Genomic DNA, 15,457 nt, shown 5'->3' on the forward strand with positions numbered 1-15,457 from the left:
TTACCTTTCCATAAAGCCTGCAAGAGTATTGCCACTGGGGCTTTCCTCTCTAATTGCACTAGGAGAATTGGTACTCCACTTTACAAGGATGATGTGGATTCCCAGCTCTTGTTGATCCTATACTCTTAGTAGAGCATGGGAAACTTGGAACAAATTTACCTAGCATCAGAAAAGACCACAGGAAGTATGCATGAGCCTGGAGAACAGGTAGGCTTGCTTTTCCTTGAAGAAAAATCCAGTCATCTCAAAAACTGTCAGTCTGGCTTGGAAGATAATTTCATGAAACCAACCATAGGCCTTCAGGGCAACCTATACCACAATTGAACATAGTGTCCCAAGGTGGTATTCACTAAATATCCCCTTTGGGGCAAACTACCCATTCTTATGTAGTAGGAATTGATTTCTAAAAGGAAAAAATGCTTTTAAGCTCTCTAGGATCTGTCTAGTCATGGGGGTGCCAATCTTTGTTGTTTTATTTTTTTATTTTTCATTTTTTTTATTATACTTTAAATTCTAGGGTACATGTGCACAATGTGCAGGTTTGTTATATATGTATACTTGTACCATGTTGGTGTGCTGCACCCATCAACTCGTCAGCACCCATCAACTCGTCATTTACATCAGGTATAACTCCCAATGCCATCCCTCCACCCTCCTCCCACACCACAATAGGCCCCAGTGTGTGATGTTCCCCTTCCAGAGTCCAAGTGATCTCTTTGTTCAATTCCCACCTATGAGTGAGAACATGCGGTGTTTGGTTTTCTGTTCTTGCGATAGTTTGCTGAGAATGATGGTTTCCAGCTGCATCCATGTCCCTACAAAGGACACAAACTCATCCTTTTTTATGGCTGCATAGTATTCCATGGTGTATATGTGCCACATTTTCTTAATCCAGTCTGTCACTGATGGACATTTGGGTTGATTCCAAGTCTTTGCTATTGTGAATAGTGCCACAGTACTTTCAAGTCATCTTAATCTCACTGCAGGAGATCTCTATGGAACTCATGGAGATGGAGTGGTGGTGGAAGATACGCTCATGGAGATACAATGATAGTGATGGTGGAAGATAAGATGGTTCCATATATCAGGTCCTATGCCCTTCTTTGAATTGGCTCAAAGAATATGGGGTCAGTTTGGGGTCAGATGAAAGAAACACACTCCACCTAGTTGCTCTGAGGAAACTATAGAACCTGGACAGAGTGTATAAGGAACACAAAAATTAAATAGTAGAAAACAAATTGAGGAAAAAGGCCAGAATTTGGAGTATCACTGAACTTATGGTGAATTTATTATTTTTCCTCTCTGAGGTCTCCCATTTTGAACACAACGTGGCCTGAAAGCCAGAAGTGGGCACCAGGGAGCAGAGAGAACTCCAGGAGAAGCTGGTTAAAGGAGTGGGAGATTCTAACTCTCGGAAAGAGTGCAAAAATCCATTATTACTTTTGTATTTTCTCAGTTCCCTCATACTCCAGCCCCCAAGCAATCTCTTAATGGCAGCAGTAGGAACAAAGGAAGCAATGAAGAGCAGAATCAATGAAATTGAAAACAGAAAAAGAGTAGAGGAGAAACAAAGAACCCAAAAGTTGGTTATTTGCAAAGATCATTAAAATTGATGAAACTGATGGGCCTTTAATAAGATGAAGTGGGGTGGGGGAGAGAGGAGGAGGAGGAGGAGGAGACAAAGGGGCGGGGGAGAGAGAGAAAGAGAGAGAGAAAGACTAGTATTATTGATATCAAGAATGAAAGAGAAGATACTGCTATAGATCCTACATATCACAATAAAAAAACAAGCATCAGGGAATACTACAAACAACTCAATAAAAAAACAAGCATCAGGGAATACTACAAATAACTCTATGCACATAAATTCAACAACTGAGAAGAACTATACCAATTCCTTGAAAAGCCCAAACTACCAGAACTCTCAAGATAAAATAGATAACCTAAATAGTTCTATAACTATTAACAAATGGAATTTCTAGTTAAAATTCGTCTGAAAAATAAAATCTACAGGGTACAGATGATTTCACTGATTAATTCTCCTAAAATTTAAAGAAGAAATGAGATCAACGCTACACAATCTCTTCTAGAAAATGAAAGAGAACACTCATAACTCATATTATGAAGCCAGCATCAACCTGATATCAAACACATATGTTTTGTCTCATTGATTTTTGCTCTTATTTTTTATTGCTTTTTTCCTTCTGCTTGTTTTGGATTTTTCTCTTTCTAGTTTCTTCAGATGAAAGCTTACATTGTTGACTTAAATCCTTTCTTTTTTTCCTAGCATTATTAAATGTTTTAAATAAGCATTTAATGTAGAATTTTTCCTCTAATCACTGCTTTACCTGCATCTGCATCTTACAAAGGTTCATACAAAAAACATAATAAACACAAAGATGATAAAAACACAAAGATAACCAAAAAAACCCTACAGAGAAGTATTCCTGATTAACATAAACACAAAAAACTCTTCAACATATTAGCAAGTCAAATCAAGCTATACATAAAAAGAATTATCATACCATGACCAAGTGTAATCCACTATATTAACAGTTTAAGAACCCAAATCACACATTCATTTGATTTGCTGCAGAATAATCATGTGATAAAATTCAACATCTATTCATGATAAAAACTCTTAGAAAATTGGAAATCGAAGGGGACTTCTTCAAACAAATAAATAACATGTATAAAAAACTAATAGCTGACATGATGCTTAATGATAAAAGATTATGTATTTTGCTTCTAAAATAGGGAGCAAGACAATAATTTCCATACTCACTACTCCTACTCAACATTGTGCTGGGAGTTCAAGCAAGCACAATGTTGAAAAGAAAAGACAAGAAAGACAACAGATAAAAAAGACAAATAAAAAAAGTGAGTCATATATATTGCAAAGGAGGAAATAATACTGCCCCTGTTCACCACGTCTCATATATGTCTATGAAGGCAATTCCAAGGAATCTACAAAAAAGTCTCCTAGAACAAAGAAGTGAGTTTAATAAGATTGCAGGATATGAAGTAAGTACAGAAAAATTAATAATATTTTCATGTAATAGCAATATATAATTAGAAAACAAATTTAAAAATTTATAGTAGCTTTGAAAAGTGAGATATTTAGCTATAAATATAACAAAACACCCACAGGATCTGTGTGAAAAACTACAAAATGATAATTAAAGGAATCAACAAAGACCTAAATAAAGGAAGAGGCATACCCCATTAGTGGATTGAAAAACTCAAAGTTGTAAAGAGGTCAGTTAGCCTCAGACTGATCTGTAGATTTAATACAATTCCAGTCAAAATATCCTACTTGGCATTTTTGTAGGTAGAGACAAGCTGATTCTAAAATTTATATGGAGACTGTCCATTCTCCATTGTGCATTTTTGGCACCCTTGTTGAAGATCAGATGACTGTATATATATATATGGATCTATTTCTGAACCCTCACTTCTGTTCCATTGATCTGTATGCCAGTTTTTATGCCAATACTATACTGTTTTAATTGTTGTAGCTTTGCAATATAGTTTTCAATCAGGAAGTGTGATGTCTCCAGCTTTGTGCTTCTTTCTCAAGACTGATTTGGCTATTTGGAGTCTTTTGTGGCTTCATGTGAATTTTAAAATTGTTTTTTCTATTTTTTTAAAAAAATGCCATTTGGAATTTTGATATGGATTACATCGACTCTATAGGCCACTTTTGGTAATACAGACATTTTAACAGTATTAAGTCTTCTGATCCAGAATACGTAATATCTTTCAATTTATTTATGTGTTTCTTCTTTCTTTCATCAATGCTTTATAGTTTTCAGTATATAACTCTTTCATCGTTGCCTATTCCTAAGTATTTTATTTCTTGTTGTTATTGTAAATGGAATTGTTTCTTAATTTCTTTTTTGGATAGTTCATTATTAGCCTATAGAAATGCAACAGATTTTTGTACCTGCAACTTTATTGAATTCATTTATTAGTTCTAATAGTTTTCTGTGGAGTCTTTATGGCTTTCTACACATAAGATAATGCCATCTGTAAAGAGGTAATTTTATTCCTTCCTGTCTGATTTGGATGACTTTTATTTCTTTTTCTGGCCTGGTTAGGACTTCCAGTACTATGTTGCATAGAAGTACTTTCAGTACTATGTTGAGAGTGAGCATCCTTGCCTTGCTGATCTTACAGGAAAAGCTTTTGTTATTTTACCATTGAGTATGACATCACTGTGAGCTTTTAATATACAGCCTTTATTATGATGAGGTAAATTCCTTCTATATCTAGTTTGTTGAGGATTTCTTTTTTTTCATGAAAAGGTTTTTAATTTTGTTAAATGCATTTTCTACATCTATTGGGATGATCACGTAATTTTCTAGAACGAGAAATACCATTTGATCCAGCCATCCCATTACTGGTATATACCCAAAGGATTATAAATCATGCTGCTATTAAAGATACATGCACATGTATGTTTATTGCAGCACTATTCACAATAGCAAAGACTTGGAATCAACCCAAATGTCCATCAGTGACAGACTGGATTAAGAAAATGTGGCACATATACACCATGGATTACTATGCAGCCATAAAAATGGATGAGTTTGTGTCCTTTGTAGGGACATGGATGCAGCTGGAAACCATCATTCTCAGCAAACTATCGCAAGAACAGAAAACCAAACACCGCATGTTCTCACTCATAGGTGGGAATTGAACAATGAGATCACTTGGACACAGGAAGGGGAACATCACACACCGGGGCCTATTGCGGGGTGGGGGGAGTGGGGAGGGATAGCATTAGGAGATATACCTAATGTAAATGAGGAGTTAATGGGTGCAGCACACCAACATGGCACACGTATACATATGTAACAAATCTGCAGGTTGTGCACATGTACCCTAGAACTTAAAGTATTTTAAAAAAAGAAAATTCAATCCTTTTTAAATGTCCTGTATTACTTTAATTGATTTGCATATGTTGAACCATCCTTGCATCCCAGGGATAAATTCCACTTCATCATGGTATATGGCCTTTTAAATTTATTAAGAAGACTGTATGTATACATGTGAAAGAATGAAATTGTACCCTCATCTGACACCATACATATAAATCAATGCAAAACGGGTTAAAGATTTAAACATAAGACCTGAAACTTTAAAACTCCTAGAAGCAAACATTGAGGAAAAGCTTCATGACATTGGTCTTGGCAATGATTTCTTAGATATGACATCAAAAACACAAGCAACAGAAGCAAAAATAGACAACTGGGACTACATCGAACTGAAAGGATACTGTATAACAAAGGAAACAACAGAAAGGAAGAAAATATTTGTATACATATTCTGATAAGAGTTTAATATGTAAAATAAGATTTAAAAATGCCTTCAGCTGAATAGCATAAAAATACAATAACCCAACTAAAAAGCTGGCAAAGAACCTTGAATAGACATATCTCCTAAGAAAATATACAGAGATATCTGCATTTCCATGTTTGTTGCAGCATTATTCATAATAGCCAAGATATGGAATCAACTTAAGTGTCTATCAACAGATGATTAGATAAAGAAAATGTGGTATTTATACACAATGGAACACTATTTAGCCTTAAAAAAAAAAAAGTAAATCCTTCCATATGTGACAACATGAATGAACCTGGAGGACAGTATGCTAAGTGAAAGAAGCCAGTCACATAAAAACAAATGGCTATATGATTTCACTTATATGAGGTATCTAAAATAGCTCAAATACATAAAATAAGAGAGTAGGATTGTAGTTGCCAGGGATAAAGAGAAGGGGGCAATAAGGGATTCATCTTCAATGGGTATGAAGTTTCAGTTATGCAAGACAAATATGTTCTAGAGATCTACTGTACAATATTGTGCCTACAGTTAATATTGTGCACTTAAAAACTTAAAAGGGTAGGTATGTTGACATGTTAAGTGTTCTCACAACAGTGAAAAAAAACTACATCTGTATAAACATTTAAAAAACAAAAAAGTCATAAAAAGTTTATATGAAAATTCGAAGCAATTATTTAAGTATTTTAAAACAGAATAAGACTGTAGGAATCACACCACCCAATAATAAGACTAATTATGAAGCTAGAGTAATTAAGACAGTATAGTATTGACAAAGGAAAAGGCTCAGGATTGTTGGAACCGAATAGAGTCTAGAAATGGACCCCAAAACAGATGGCTAATTGATTTCTGACAAAGGTGCACAAACAGTGCAATGGAGAAAGAATAATCTTGTCAACACATGGTATTAAAACAATTGGAAACCTATATGCAAAAAAAAAAAAAAGAACCCTGACTTAAACCTCACACTTCATACAAAAATTAACTCAAAATGGATTATAGACTTAAATGTAATATGTAAAACTATAAATCTTTTAGAAAAAAACCTAGAAAAAAAGCTTTACGATCTGTCGTTATGCAGAGTTCTTACACATGACACTAAAAGCACAATTTATTTTTAAAAATTGACAAATGGACTTTATCAAAATGAAGAACTTTTGCTCTGTGAGAGATCTAACTTGGAGAATGAAAAGTCAATACACACACTGGGAAAATATATTTTCGAATTACCTATCTGACCAAGGACTTGTATCTAGATTATGTAAAGATTATTCAAACCTTAATATGAAGAAAACAAATAACCCACTAAAAAATGAGCAAAGGTTTTGAACACATCACCAATGAGGATATAAGGATGGCAAACAAACACTTAAGTAGGTGTTCAACATCATTAGTCATAAGGGAAATATAAATTAAAACCACAAATGTAGTGCACTTAAAAACTTAAGAGGGTAAGTTACCACCACAAATGTAGTGATAGCTAATTGTGGTTTTAACTTCTATCTATTGAAGTAAAAGAAAAATGTTGACAACACAGAGTGCTGGTGAAGACACAGAGCAAATGAAACTCTCACACATTGTAGATGGGGATGCAACATGCAGCACCCATCCTGGAAAACAGTTTGGAAGTTTCTTACAAAGTTAAACATGCACTTACCATATCACCCAGCAATCCTGCTCCTGGGTGTTTACCCTAGAGAAATGAAAAATTATGTTCTTATGAAAGCCTGTGCATGAATGATTTTAGCAGCTTTTTTTTTGTTTTTTTTTTTTTGTTTTTTTTTTTTTTTTTGAGGCCAAGTCTTCTCACTTTGTCACCCAGACTGGATTGCAGTGTCATGATCATGACTCACTGCAGCCTCGACCTCCATGGCTCAAGTGCACACCTGGCTGATTTTTTTATTTTTGGTAAAGATGGGATTTCACCATGTTGCCCAGGCTGGCCTCAAACTCTTGGGCTCAACTGATTCTCTCACCTCGGCCTCCTAAAGTGCTGGGCTTGTAGGCATGAGTCACCATGCCTGCCAAAAGCTTTCTTCCTAATTGCTCAAACCTGGAAATACTGCAAGTGTGCTTCAACAGATGAATGGATAAACAAACTGTGGTACATCCATACACTGGAATCTTTACTCAGCAATAAAAAGCAACAAGTGGATGAGTCTCAGAGGCCTTTGAAAGGCATTATGCATGAAAGAATCCAGTCTCAAAAGATTATGTACTATATGATTCAATTTCTATGGCAACCTCAAAAAGACACGAAAATATAGTAATGGAGAACAGATCAAAGGAATACCATGGGGCAGGTGCGTTGGCTCACGCCCATAATGCCAGCACTCTGGGAGGCCAAGAGGAGCAGATCACTTGAGATGAGGAATTCAAGACCAGCCTGGCCGACATTGGAGAAACCCCATCTCTACTAAAAACACAAAAGCTAGCCAGGTGTGGTGGCATATGCCTGTAGTCCCAGCTACTCAGGAGACTGAGGCAGAATCATTGCTTGAACCTGGGAGACAGAGGTTGCAGTGAGCTGAGATCACGCCACTGCACTCCAGCCTGGGTGACAGAGTGAGACTCCATCTCCAAAAAACCAAAACAAACAAACAAACAAACAAACAAAAAAGGGATGCCATGAGGGAGTTTTTTAGGGCAATGGAATTGTTTCTGTATCCTGATTGTGGTTGTGGTTATTTATATATATTGTACAATGGCTAAAATTCATAGACCTGTAAATACATATAGACACAAAGTCAGTTTTACTCTATAACGATCACAAAAGTAATCTAGGGAGCACAGCTGTGAAGTCTTCCCTCAGGTCCTCCCAACCTCCTTCTCCTTAGGGGATCTGAGGCCTTTCCTTCCTCTCCTTGCTTCTGGATTCTGTCTCATAGTGCTCTTCTGTTTCCCTCCTGGTCTTGCCACCACCAGGCTGTAGCACTTCATTCAGGTCTTGTCTGGGGCTGTGACTCTGTGGCTTTGTTCCACACTCTTCTTAGTCAAGAACGGCCACCAAAATCTACTGGGTTTTCAGCCAGTTCCCTCAACAAACAAGCAAGCTACAACAAAAACAGAAATCATCTTTGATTTCTCTTTCTTCTACCTTCATATCCCATTCATTAGTGAGTATTGTCAGTTCTGCTTTCAAAATAGGTCCTGAGCCTAATCCCTGCAGCCACCTCTGTCCGGGCCATTGCCATCTTAGGCCTTAGCTACTGCAACAGGCTTCTATCTGGTCTCTCTGCTTCCACTTCTTCCCTGCTATTGTCTATTCCCAATGCAGCAATCAGAGTAATCCGACGAAAACACATACCATGTCATTTCTACTTACAGTCCTCCAAAATCTTCCCAGTGTATTTAGAATAAAAGCCAAGTACCATCCCACCGCCTCCGCAGGGCTGTCCTCCTCCCCCTGCTTCCTCTGGTATTGTGCCCTGGCCATGCTGACCTTCTTGCTCTTTCCAGGATATGTCATGCTTATTCCCACTTCAGTGCTATTTTCTCTGCCTGGAACTGGCTTTTCCCAGAAATCTGCATGGTCGCTGCTTCAGATAGTTCAAGACTCAGTCCTAAAGTCACTTCCTCAGAGAGAGCTCCTCTGCCTGGTTTAAAGTCACTTCCTCAGAGAGAGCTCCTCTGCCTGTTTTAAATAGCCTCCCCAGCCTTCCAGTCTCTCTCTAGCCCCTTAACCTGATTTATTTTCTCTCAGCACTTAACCACCTCGTGCAAGGATGCCGGCTTCCCATGGCAACATAGAATCCATACTCCTTATTATGTCCTAGAAAGTGCTATGCGACCTGTTTCACGCCTCACCTCTGACATCATAACCCTCTGCTCCTAAGGGACAATTCCCTTTTCCGTGCCATTCCCTGTGCACCCCTCCAGCCACACTGACTTCCTTGTGTTTCCAGAACAAAGCAAGCGTGCCTCTACCTCAGAATCTTGGCATCTGTGATTCCATCTCCCTCGAATGTTGTTCCTCCATAGAGCTTCCTAGCACATTCTCTGCTCAAATGACACTTAATCAGAGACTTTCTTGACCATCGTATATAAAACAGCAAGCCCTTCATCATTCTGTACTCCTCTTATCTGTTTTATTTTTCATAGCATTTATAACTACCTGGTGTGTGTATAGCTATTTATCTGCTATGTGTTCTTAGCTCCCTGTACTAGGCTGTCAGCCTGCGGGGAGCCACGACTTTGTTTTGTTCACTATTGATTGTCTTTCTCTGTGAGTCTCAGCCTCATTCATACCAATGTTGCTTTGAGGATGGCTGGGTGCAGGGAGGCACTGGAGTACCAAGAGCCCTGGAGAGACCCCTGGCCATATGGCTGTTGTTCCTTGTCTGTCTCTGTCACCCGCGTGTAAGTTCCATATTGGCGGTGACTGAGAGGCAGGTTGCGGTGCATAGTGGGTGCTCAAGCATAGTTGTAGAATGAACAAATGAATGAATAAATGATAGAGGTTTTTGGATATTTAAAAAGAATGTTTTGGCTTTTAAAAGAAACTTTCCATGTTTTAAAACCTAAATGCAGAATAGTGGTATGAATTGGCCAGTGAGGAAGTACCTTATGTGAAGTTTACTGCTAACATTTAAACATTTTCCCCTGCCTAGTAAAGACTTTTTGATGTCTTCCCATTGTTCTTAGGGTCATAATACACTTTAAGATGGCTCCTGCCCCTTTGTCAGCCCACTTTCCCTTGCTCTGGGTCTCAGCCACACAACCCTCCTTTCAATTTCTCCTACCCGTGTTCCCTCCCAGTCCAGGGCCTCTGCCTGCAAGGCTTCCTCTGTCTGGATGCTCTGGCCCCCACCCTCCCCAGAGTTAACTCCTCCTCACCCTCCCCATCTCTGCTAAAGCCTCAGATCTTCAAGGGAAGCCCTCCCTGACACCCAGGCAAGGGTGATGTGCCCTCAAATCACCAGGTACCTCTCCTGCACACCCCAGATCACAGGTGTGGTCTAACATGTGTTTGTGTGATTATATAGTTAAGGTTCCCATGATGGGGAACTGGGTCTGCCTTTGCTTCACCATTAACTTCTCTGGAAACTAGCACTTCTGGAAACAGAATAAGCTTTAAAAAAAATATTTGTAAGGCCAGGCACGGTGGCTCATGCCTGTAATCCCAGCACTTTGGGAGGCCGAGGCGGGCAGATCACAAGGTCAGGAGATCGAGACCATCCTGGCTAACACGGTGAAACCCCGTCTCTACTAAAAATACAAAAAATTAGCTGGGTGTGGTGGCCGGCGCCTGTAGTCCCAGCTACTCAGGAGGCTGAGGCAGGAGAATGGCATGAACATGGGAGGCGGAGCTTGCAGTCAGCTGAGATGGTGCCACTGCACTCCAGCCTGGGCAACAGAGCAAGACCCCATCTCAAAAAAAAAAAAAATTATAAAATGAAAACATTACTTAATTAATGATATAAAAGTGACTTTTTTTGTATAGCCTCAATTTTACTGTAAGGCAGTGAAGGTAATTGTTATAACAAAAGTCAAGGAGACCCATTAAGCTCTTAATCCCCTGGTACTGTTAGAAGATGAGAGATGCTGTGGTATAGACAGGCTAGGACACAGGGCAGGTGAGTTTCCAGGGGCAGAGAGAGGAGATGAGCTTCACAGCTGCTGAGACCTGTCCCTCTGACTTGGGCAGGCATCCTCGTTATTTGAAAGTACAACAGAGCCAAACCTTCAATCCAGGAACACAGCCGGTGCTCAGATTTTTTTTTTTTTAAAACAACATCATGTGGAATTTTCTTTATGTCTTTCTAATAAAACTCAAAGGATGGGAATAAAAATAGAAGAGATCATTGAAATCAGCTCAACATAAGGTAACCTTTGAGCAGTCAGCTGTGTCCCACTGTGAACTGCCTGGCCTCGAGTGGTGCATGGGGGAGAAGGGGGTGCAGAGGTCAATGTGTCTCTCCTTGTCGGGGGTGGTGTGGAGGTGATGGTGTCGGGGATGGTGTTCTCAGGTCGGGAGGAACAGGATCTGTCTGGTGACCTTTAACATGCCTTTCCACCTGGAAACCCTTCAGAGTTTATGCTCATCCTTTGTGTTAGTCAAAGCTTAAATCCCCTTCCTTACCTAACCTTTGCTAGAGAGATGAAATCGGTGTTTGCCCGGCCTGCTGCTCATTGGAATCACATGGGGAGGAAGCCCAGCACCCACTTGAGACCAGTTAAATTAGAATATGTGGTGTGGGGCCCAGGTATAGGTATTTTTAAAAAGCTCCTAAGTAATTCTGAAATGCAGCCAGAGTTGACAGCCACTGTAAAACAGGTAGTGCCGTGGACGGGTTTCCTTTTTCCTTCTCCTCTGGTGCTCACTCGGTTCTCAGGCTGAATCAAGCTTGGCCAAGCCATGGCCCACAGGCTGCAGGCAGCCCCGGACAGCTTTGAATGTGGCCCAACACAAATTCATAAACTTTCTTAAAACATAATGAGATTTTTCTGTGATTTTTTTTTTAAATTAGCTTATCAGCTTTCATTAGTGTTAGTGTATTTTATGTGTGGCTCAAGACAATTCTTCTTCCAATGTGGCCCAGGGGAGTCAAAAGATTGGCCACCCCTGGGCTAAATGATCATAATGTGTGGCAGGCAGACTTCTGAGACGGCCACCAACAATCCTGTCTCCTGGCATTCCTGGCCTTCTGTAGGCCCTGACTCCTGGAGTGCACACTGGATTTGAACTCAGGTCCACTTAACCATCAGAGTAAAATGCCTAAGACTGTCAGAAGAGTGGGTAAGGGGAGCTAAAGAGTCCTGCATGAACTGAAAACTTGAGTGCTCAGTCTGCAGTTATCAGTGGCCTCCATCACCGCAGGTCCCTCCCCCAGCTCTAACCCCAACCCAAGGGGGATGACTTAGGGCCTGGTGGCCCTTTGGTGCCCTAAGAATCCTGGATAGAACCTTTCTTCAAGGTTCTGCCCTTCTCCTTCTTTTGATCTTCTGTTGACCTCACCTGCCGATCTGAACCGGGAGCTGGCATGGCGCCTCTGTCTCTCTCAGCTAGAGGAAACCATCTTCTCAAAGCAGAGCCAATCAGAACAATGTTCTCCACAGTGTGGCTTAGGAGCTGCTTCTCTGGATCATGATTACATTCATTGCAACGGTATGAACTCAAGCACCAGGGGCCAGGGTCTTTCCAGGATCCCTGGGTCTGGCAGTGGGCTCCTCTGGCAGAGCCCACGTGCCCTCTCTTGGAGGAAGAGCAAACTGAGCCTTTCTGATTCCTGGGGCTGTTGGCATTTCTGTAGTGAAGTTTGGATTGCCAGGCCAATCAGTGCCCACTCCCTTAAATCTGACCCCAGCATCAAAAGAGCTGCTCTGGGGATTCTGTTCCATGTCCCCAGTTTCCCCCACCCCCAGAGGCCAGCAGCCGTTTTGTTGGTTTGGCTCTCAGCTTAGATCATTGAAGCGATTTCAGCTCCAACTGGGCAACACTCAGCGTTTCATTTATGTCTTGGCAAGGTTACCATGTTATTACTTAACTGTGCCGCTGCTACTCAATAAGTGGGAACTGATTGAAATAACCACAGGAGTTGCTGGATTCCCCTAATTTTAGCACAGAGTTAAAGCTCACTCCCACAGTTGGAAGTTAAAATAGGCTGCCAGCCCACAGAAATGCCCACCCACCACACCTAATTGTCACCCCACAGATGCCTGTCATGGAAGGAAACATGGAAGGCTGGAGAGAAGTTCTTAGAAGCAAGTTCTTCTCCTCAGTGGATGCCTGAGGTCATTTTGGCCAGGCCCAATTTCTTTGAGACTGTAAGCCTGGGGAAATCTGCTTGACTGCTTTAGAGACTCCTGCTTTCTTCCCTGATTCGTCTGACAGGCAGTCGAAGTACAGAGTGCTCATTAGAACGACTGCAGAGAACAGAAACTCCTGTCTGGGGGTGTCTCCTTAAATGACTCATTCCTGGAGTCCAGATGTGGGGAGGGCAAAGACCCTGAGAAATCTATGTAATTTGGAAAGCAGAAAAGAGACTTAATCCAAGTTAACTTGCTTTCTCTTGGTGTCATAGCCATCAACCACAACCCAAATGACACCACTTGAAGAAAAATTTGAAGTAAATGCCATCTTGTGAAACTTCCCCCATCCCAGAACACCCAAATTGTTTTTTTGTTTCTTACTATTGTAAACTAGATGTTACTAGATATGTTCTGAAGGCTTCTATGAGAAGTTATTTCTCATAGTGAGCCTGCTTCTTAGTATTTCTCATACCTATGAAATTTTGTGTTCTCTTGTACCTACTTTAAGTTATAATCTGCTCTTAACATCTTAGTACAGCATAGTCGACCAAACCGTAGGGGATTAGAATGTGGAGATTTTTAGAGAAAGGGAAAGGCTTTATCTGCAAGGTGTTTCCTGAGGGGACCCTGGGAAGCCTCCAGAGTTCTTGGCAGTGGACAGTTCCCAGTCTCCCAGGCTTCATGGCCTCACAGCTGGACTGTGTGGGAGCCTCCTGACACTGGTTTTGATGATTCGCATCAGATTAATCATCTTTAGAAGTATCTCCCTCCATGCCAGTCTCCTGCCCAAAAATGTCCATGACTCTTTTGCCTGTAGGATGAAATCCAAATCCCCTAGGCTTTCTTTCTTTTTTTTCTCTTTCTCTTTCTTTCTCTCTCTCTCCCTGTCTTCCTTCTTTCTTTCTCTCTCTCTTTCTCTCCCCTTCCTTCCTTCCTTCCTTCCTTCCTTCCTTCCTTCCTTCCTTCCTTCCTTCCTTCCTTCCTTCCTTCCTTCCTTCCTTCCTTCCTTCCTTCCTTCCTTCCTCCCTTTTCTCTTTCTCATTTTGTCACCCAAGCTGGAGTTCAGTGGCACAATCATGGCTCACTGCAGCCTCAACTTCCTGGGTACAAGCGATCCTCCTGCCTCAACCCCCTAAGTAACTACAGGTGCATGCCACTACGTGTGACTAATTTTTGTACTTTGTGTAGAGACGGGGTTTTGCCATGTTGTCAAGGCTGGTCTCAAACTCTTGAGCTCAAGTGATTTGCCCACCTTGGCCTCCCAAATTGCTGGGATTATGGGCAGGAGCCACCGCCCTTGGAGGCTTTCTTTCAATAAACTGGTGCCTAACAATATGCTGCCCTTAGGTGCCATTTCCACTCCCTGAAAACTCCTTTCTAACCAGACTCACTGTCTCCTTAACACACCTGACCAAACCTACCTTCTTGCCTCTGTCAACTTATACTCCACATATGCCATGGCTTCTCCTGTCTACCCTGCTGGGTCTCATCCAACCTTCCTATCTGCTTAAGGCTCAGCTTACCTTGCTGTTCTATAAGTAACTTTTCCTAATCTTTCCCAATATACAGTGATTTCTCCATGTTTGAATTTCTACAAATACTTTTTGTACAATTATCATGCTGGTCCTTTTTTTTTCAACTAGACTCCTTGAGTGTCCTACTCCTTGTAACTATTTGCTAATTGATTATTCTTTCAGAGTCAGTATTTCAATCATCCAATATGTGTAGGGGAATATGGACCCAAGAATGGAGCAGAAAGACAAATAGAGGAACAGAAAGTTTTGCCTACAACCATGATGTTCTCAAAGTTAGCTGACTGTGTTCTAAAATCCACCCAAATTCCCATTTTGGGAGTTGCTGTGTGACGAAGGTCTGCCCCTGTGGTGTTGGGACGACTTGCTCATGGAGTTACAGTTCTTGCCTAACAGGAACCCACCACGGTAAGAAAAAGACTCAAGCTGGTTCATTTGTTTTTAAGGTTGCAAGGAAATCAAGTCCATAACCACACTTGCTCTCACATTTACTGAAACAGGCCAATCTCAGAACTAAATGATAAAAATGAAAATTAATCAGGGACTCCCATGGGCCTCACATATGGCAGTTTTGAATCTGCTTTTTTTTTCACTATCATAATTGTTTTTTTAAACTCATTTTCTCTGGTTGAATACACAACTGTAAAAAAAAGTGGGGGTAGTGGTGGTGATGGAAATGAATAAACCCATGGAAACAGTGAGACATCTACAGAGACAAAATTAGGAAGGAAGGAAACAAAAGCAATTTCAGTATCTCTGTGCAAGGCCTGCATACCTTTCCTTGCCAATACCCCTGGATCAGACTTGTCTCATGAGGTAGCAGGTGT

The 15,457-nt window shown here is 40.6% G+C and overlaps 1 protein-coding gene across 1 annotated transcript in view; it reads left to right on the forward strand.

The window, feature by feature from the left end:
- The window catches only part of C6H5orf64 (chromosome 6 C5orf64 homolog), a 46,314-nt gene extending 31,351 nt beyond the window's left edge, over nt 1–14,963 (forward strand). The window contains exon 3 of the mRNA XM_025389397.1: nt 14,796–14,963. Within this exon, the coding sequence (XP_025245182.1) occupies nt 14,796–14,963 (168 nt within the window). The remainder of the gene's footprint in view (nt 1–14,795) is intronic.
- Nucleotides 14,964–15,457: the final 494 nt, after the last annotated feature.

The sequence above is a fragment of the Theropithecus gelada genome, chromosome 6 (genome assembly GCF_003255815.1).
Source record: "Theropithecus gelada isolate Dixy chromosome 6, Tgel_1.0, whole genome shotgun sequence".
Classification (NCBI taxonomy): Eukaryota; Metazoa; Chordata; class Mammalia; order Primates; family Cercopithecidae; genus Theropithecus; species Theropithecus gelada.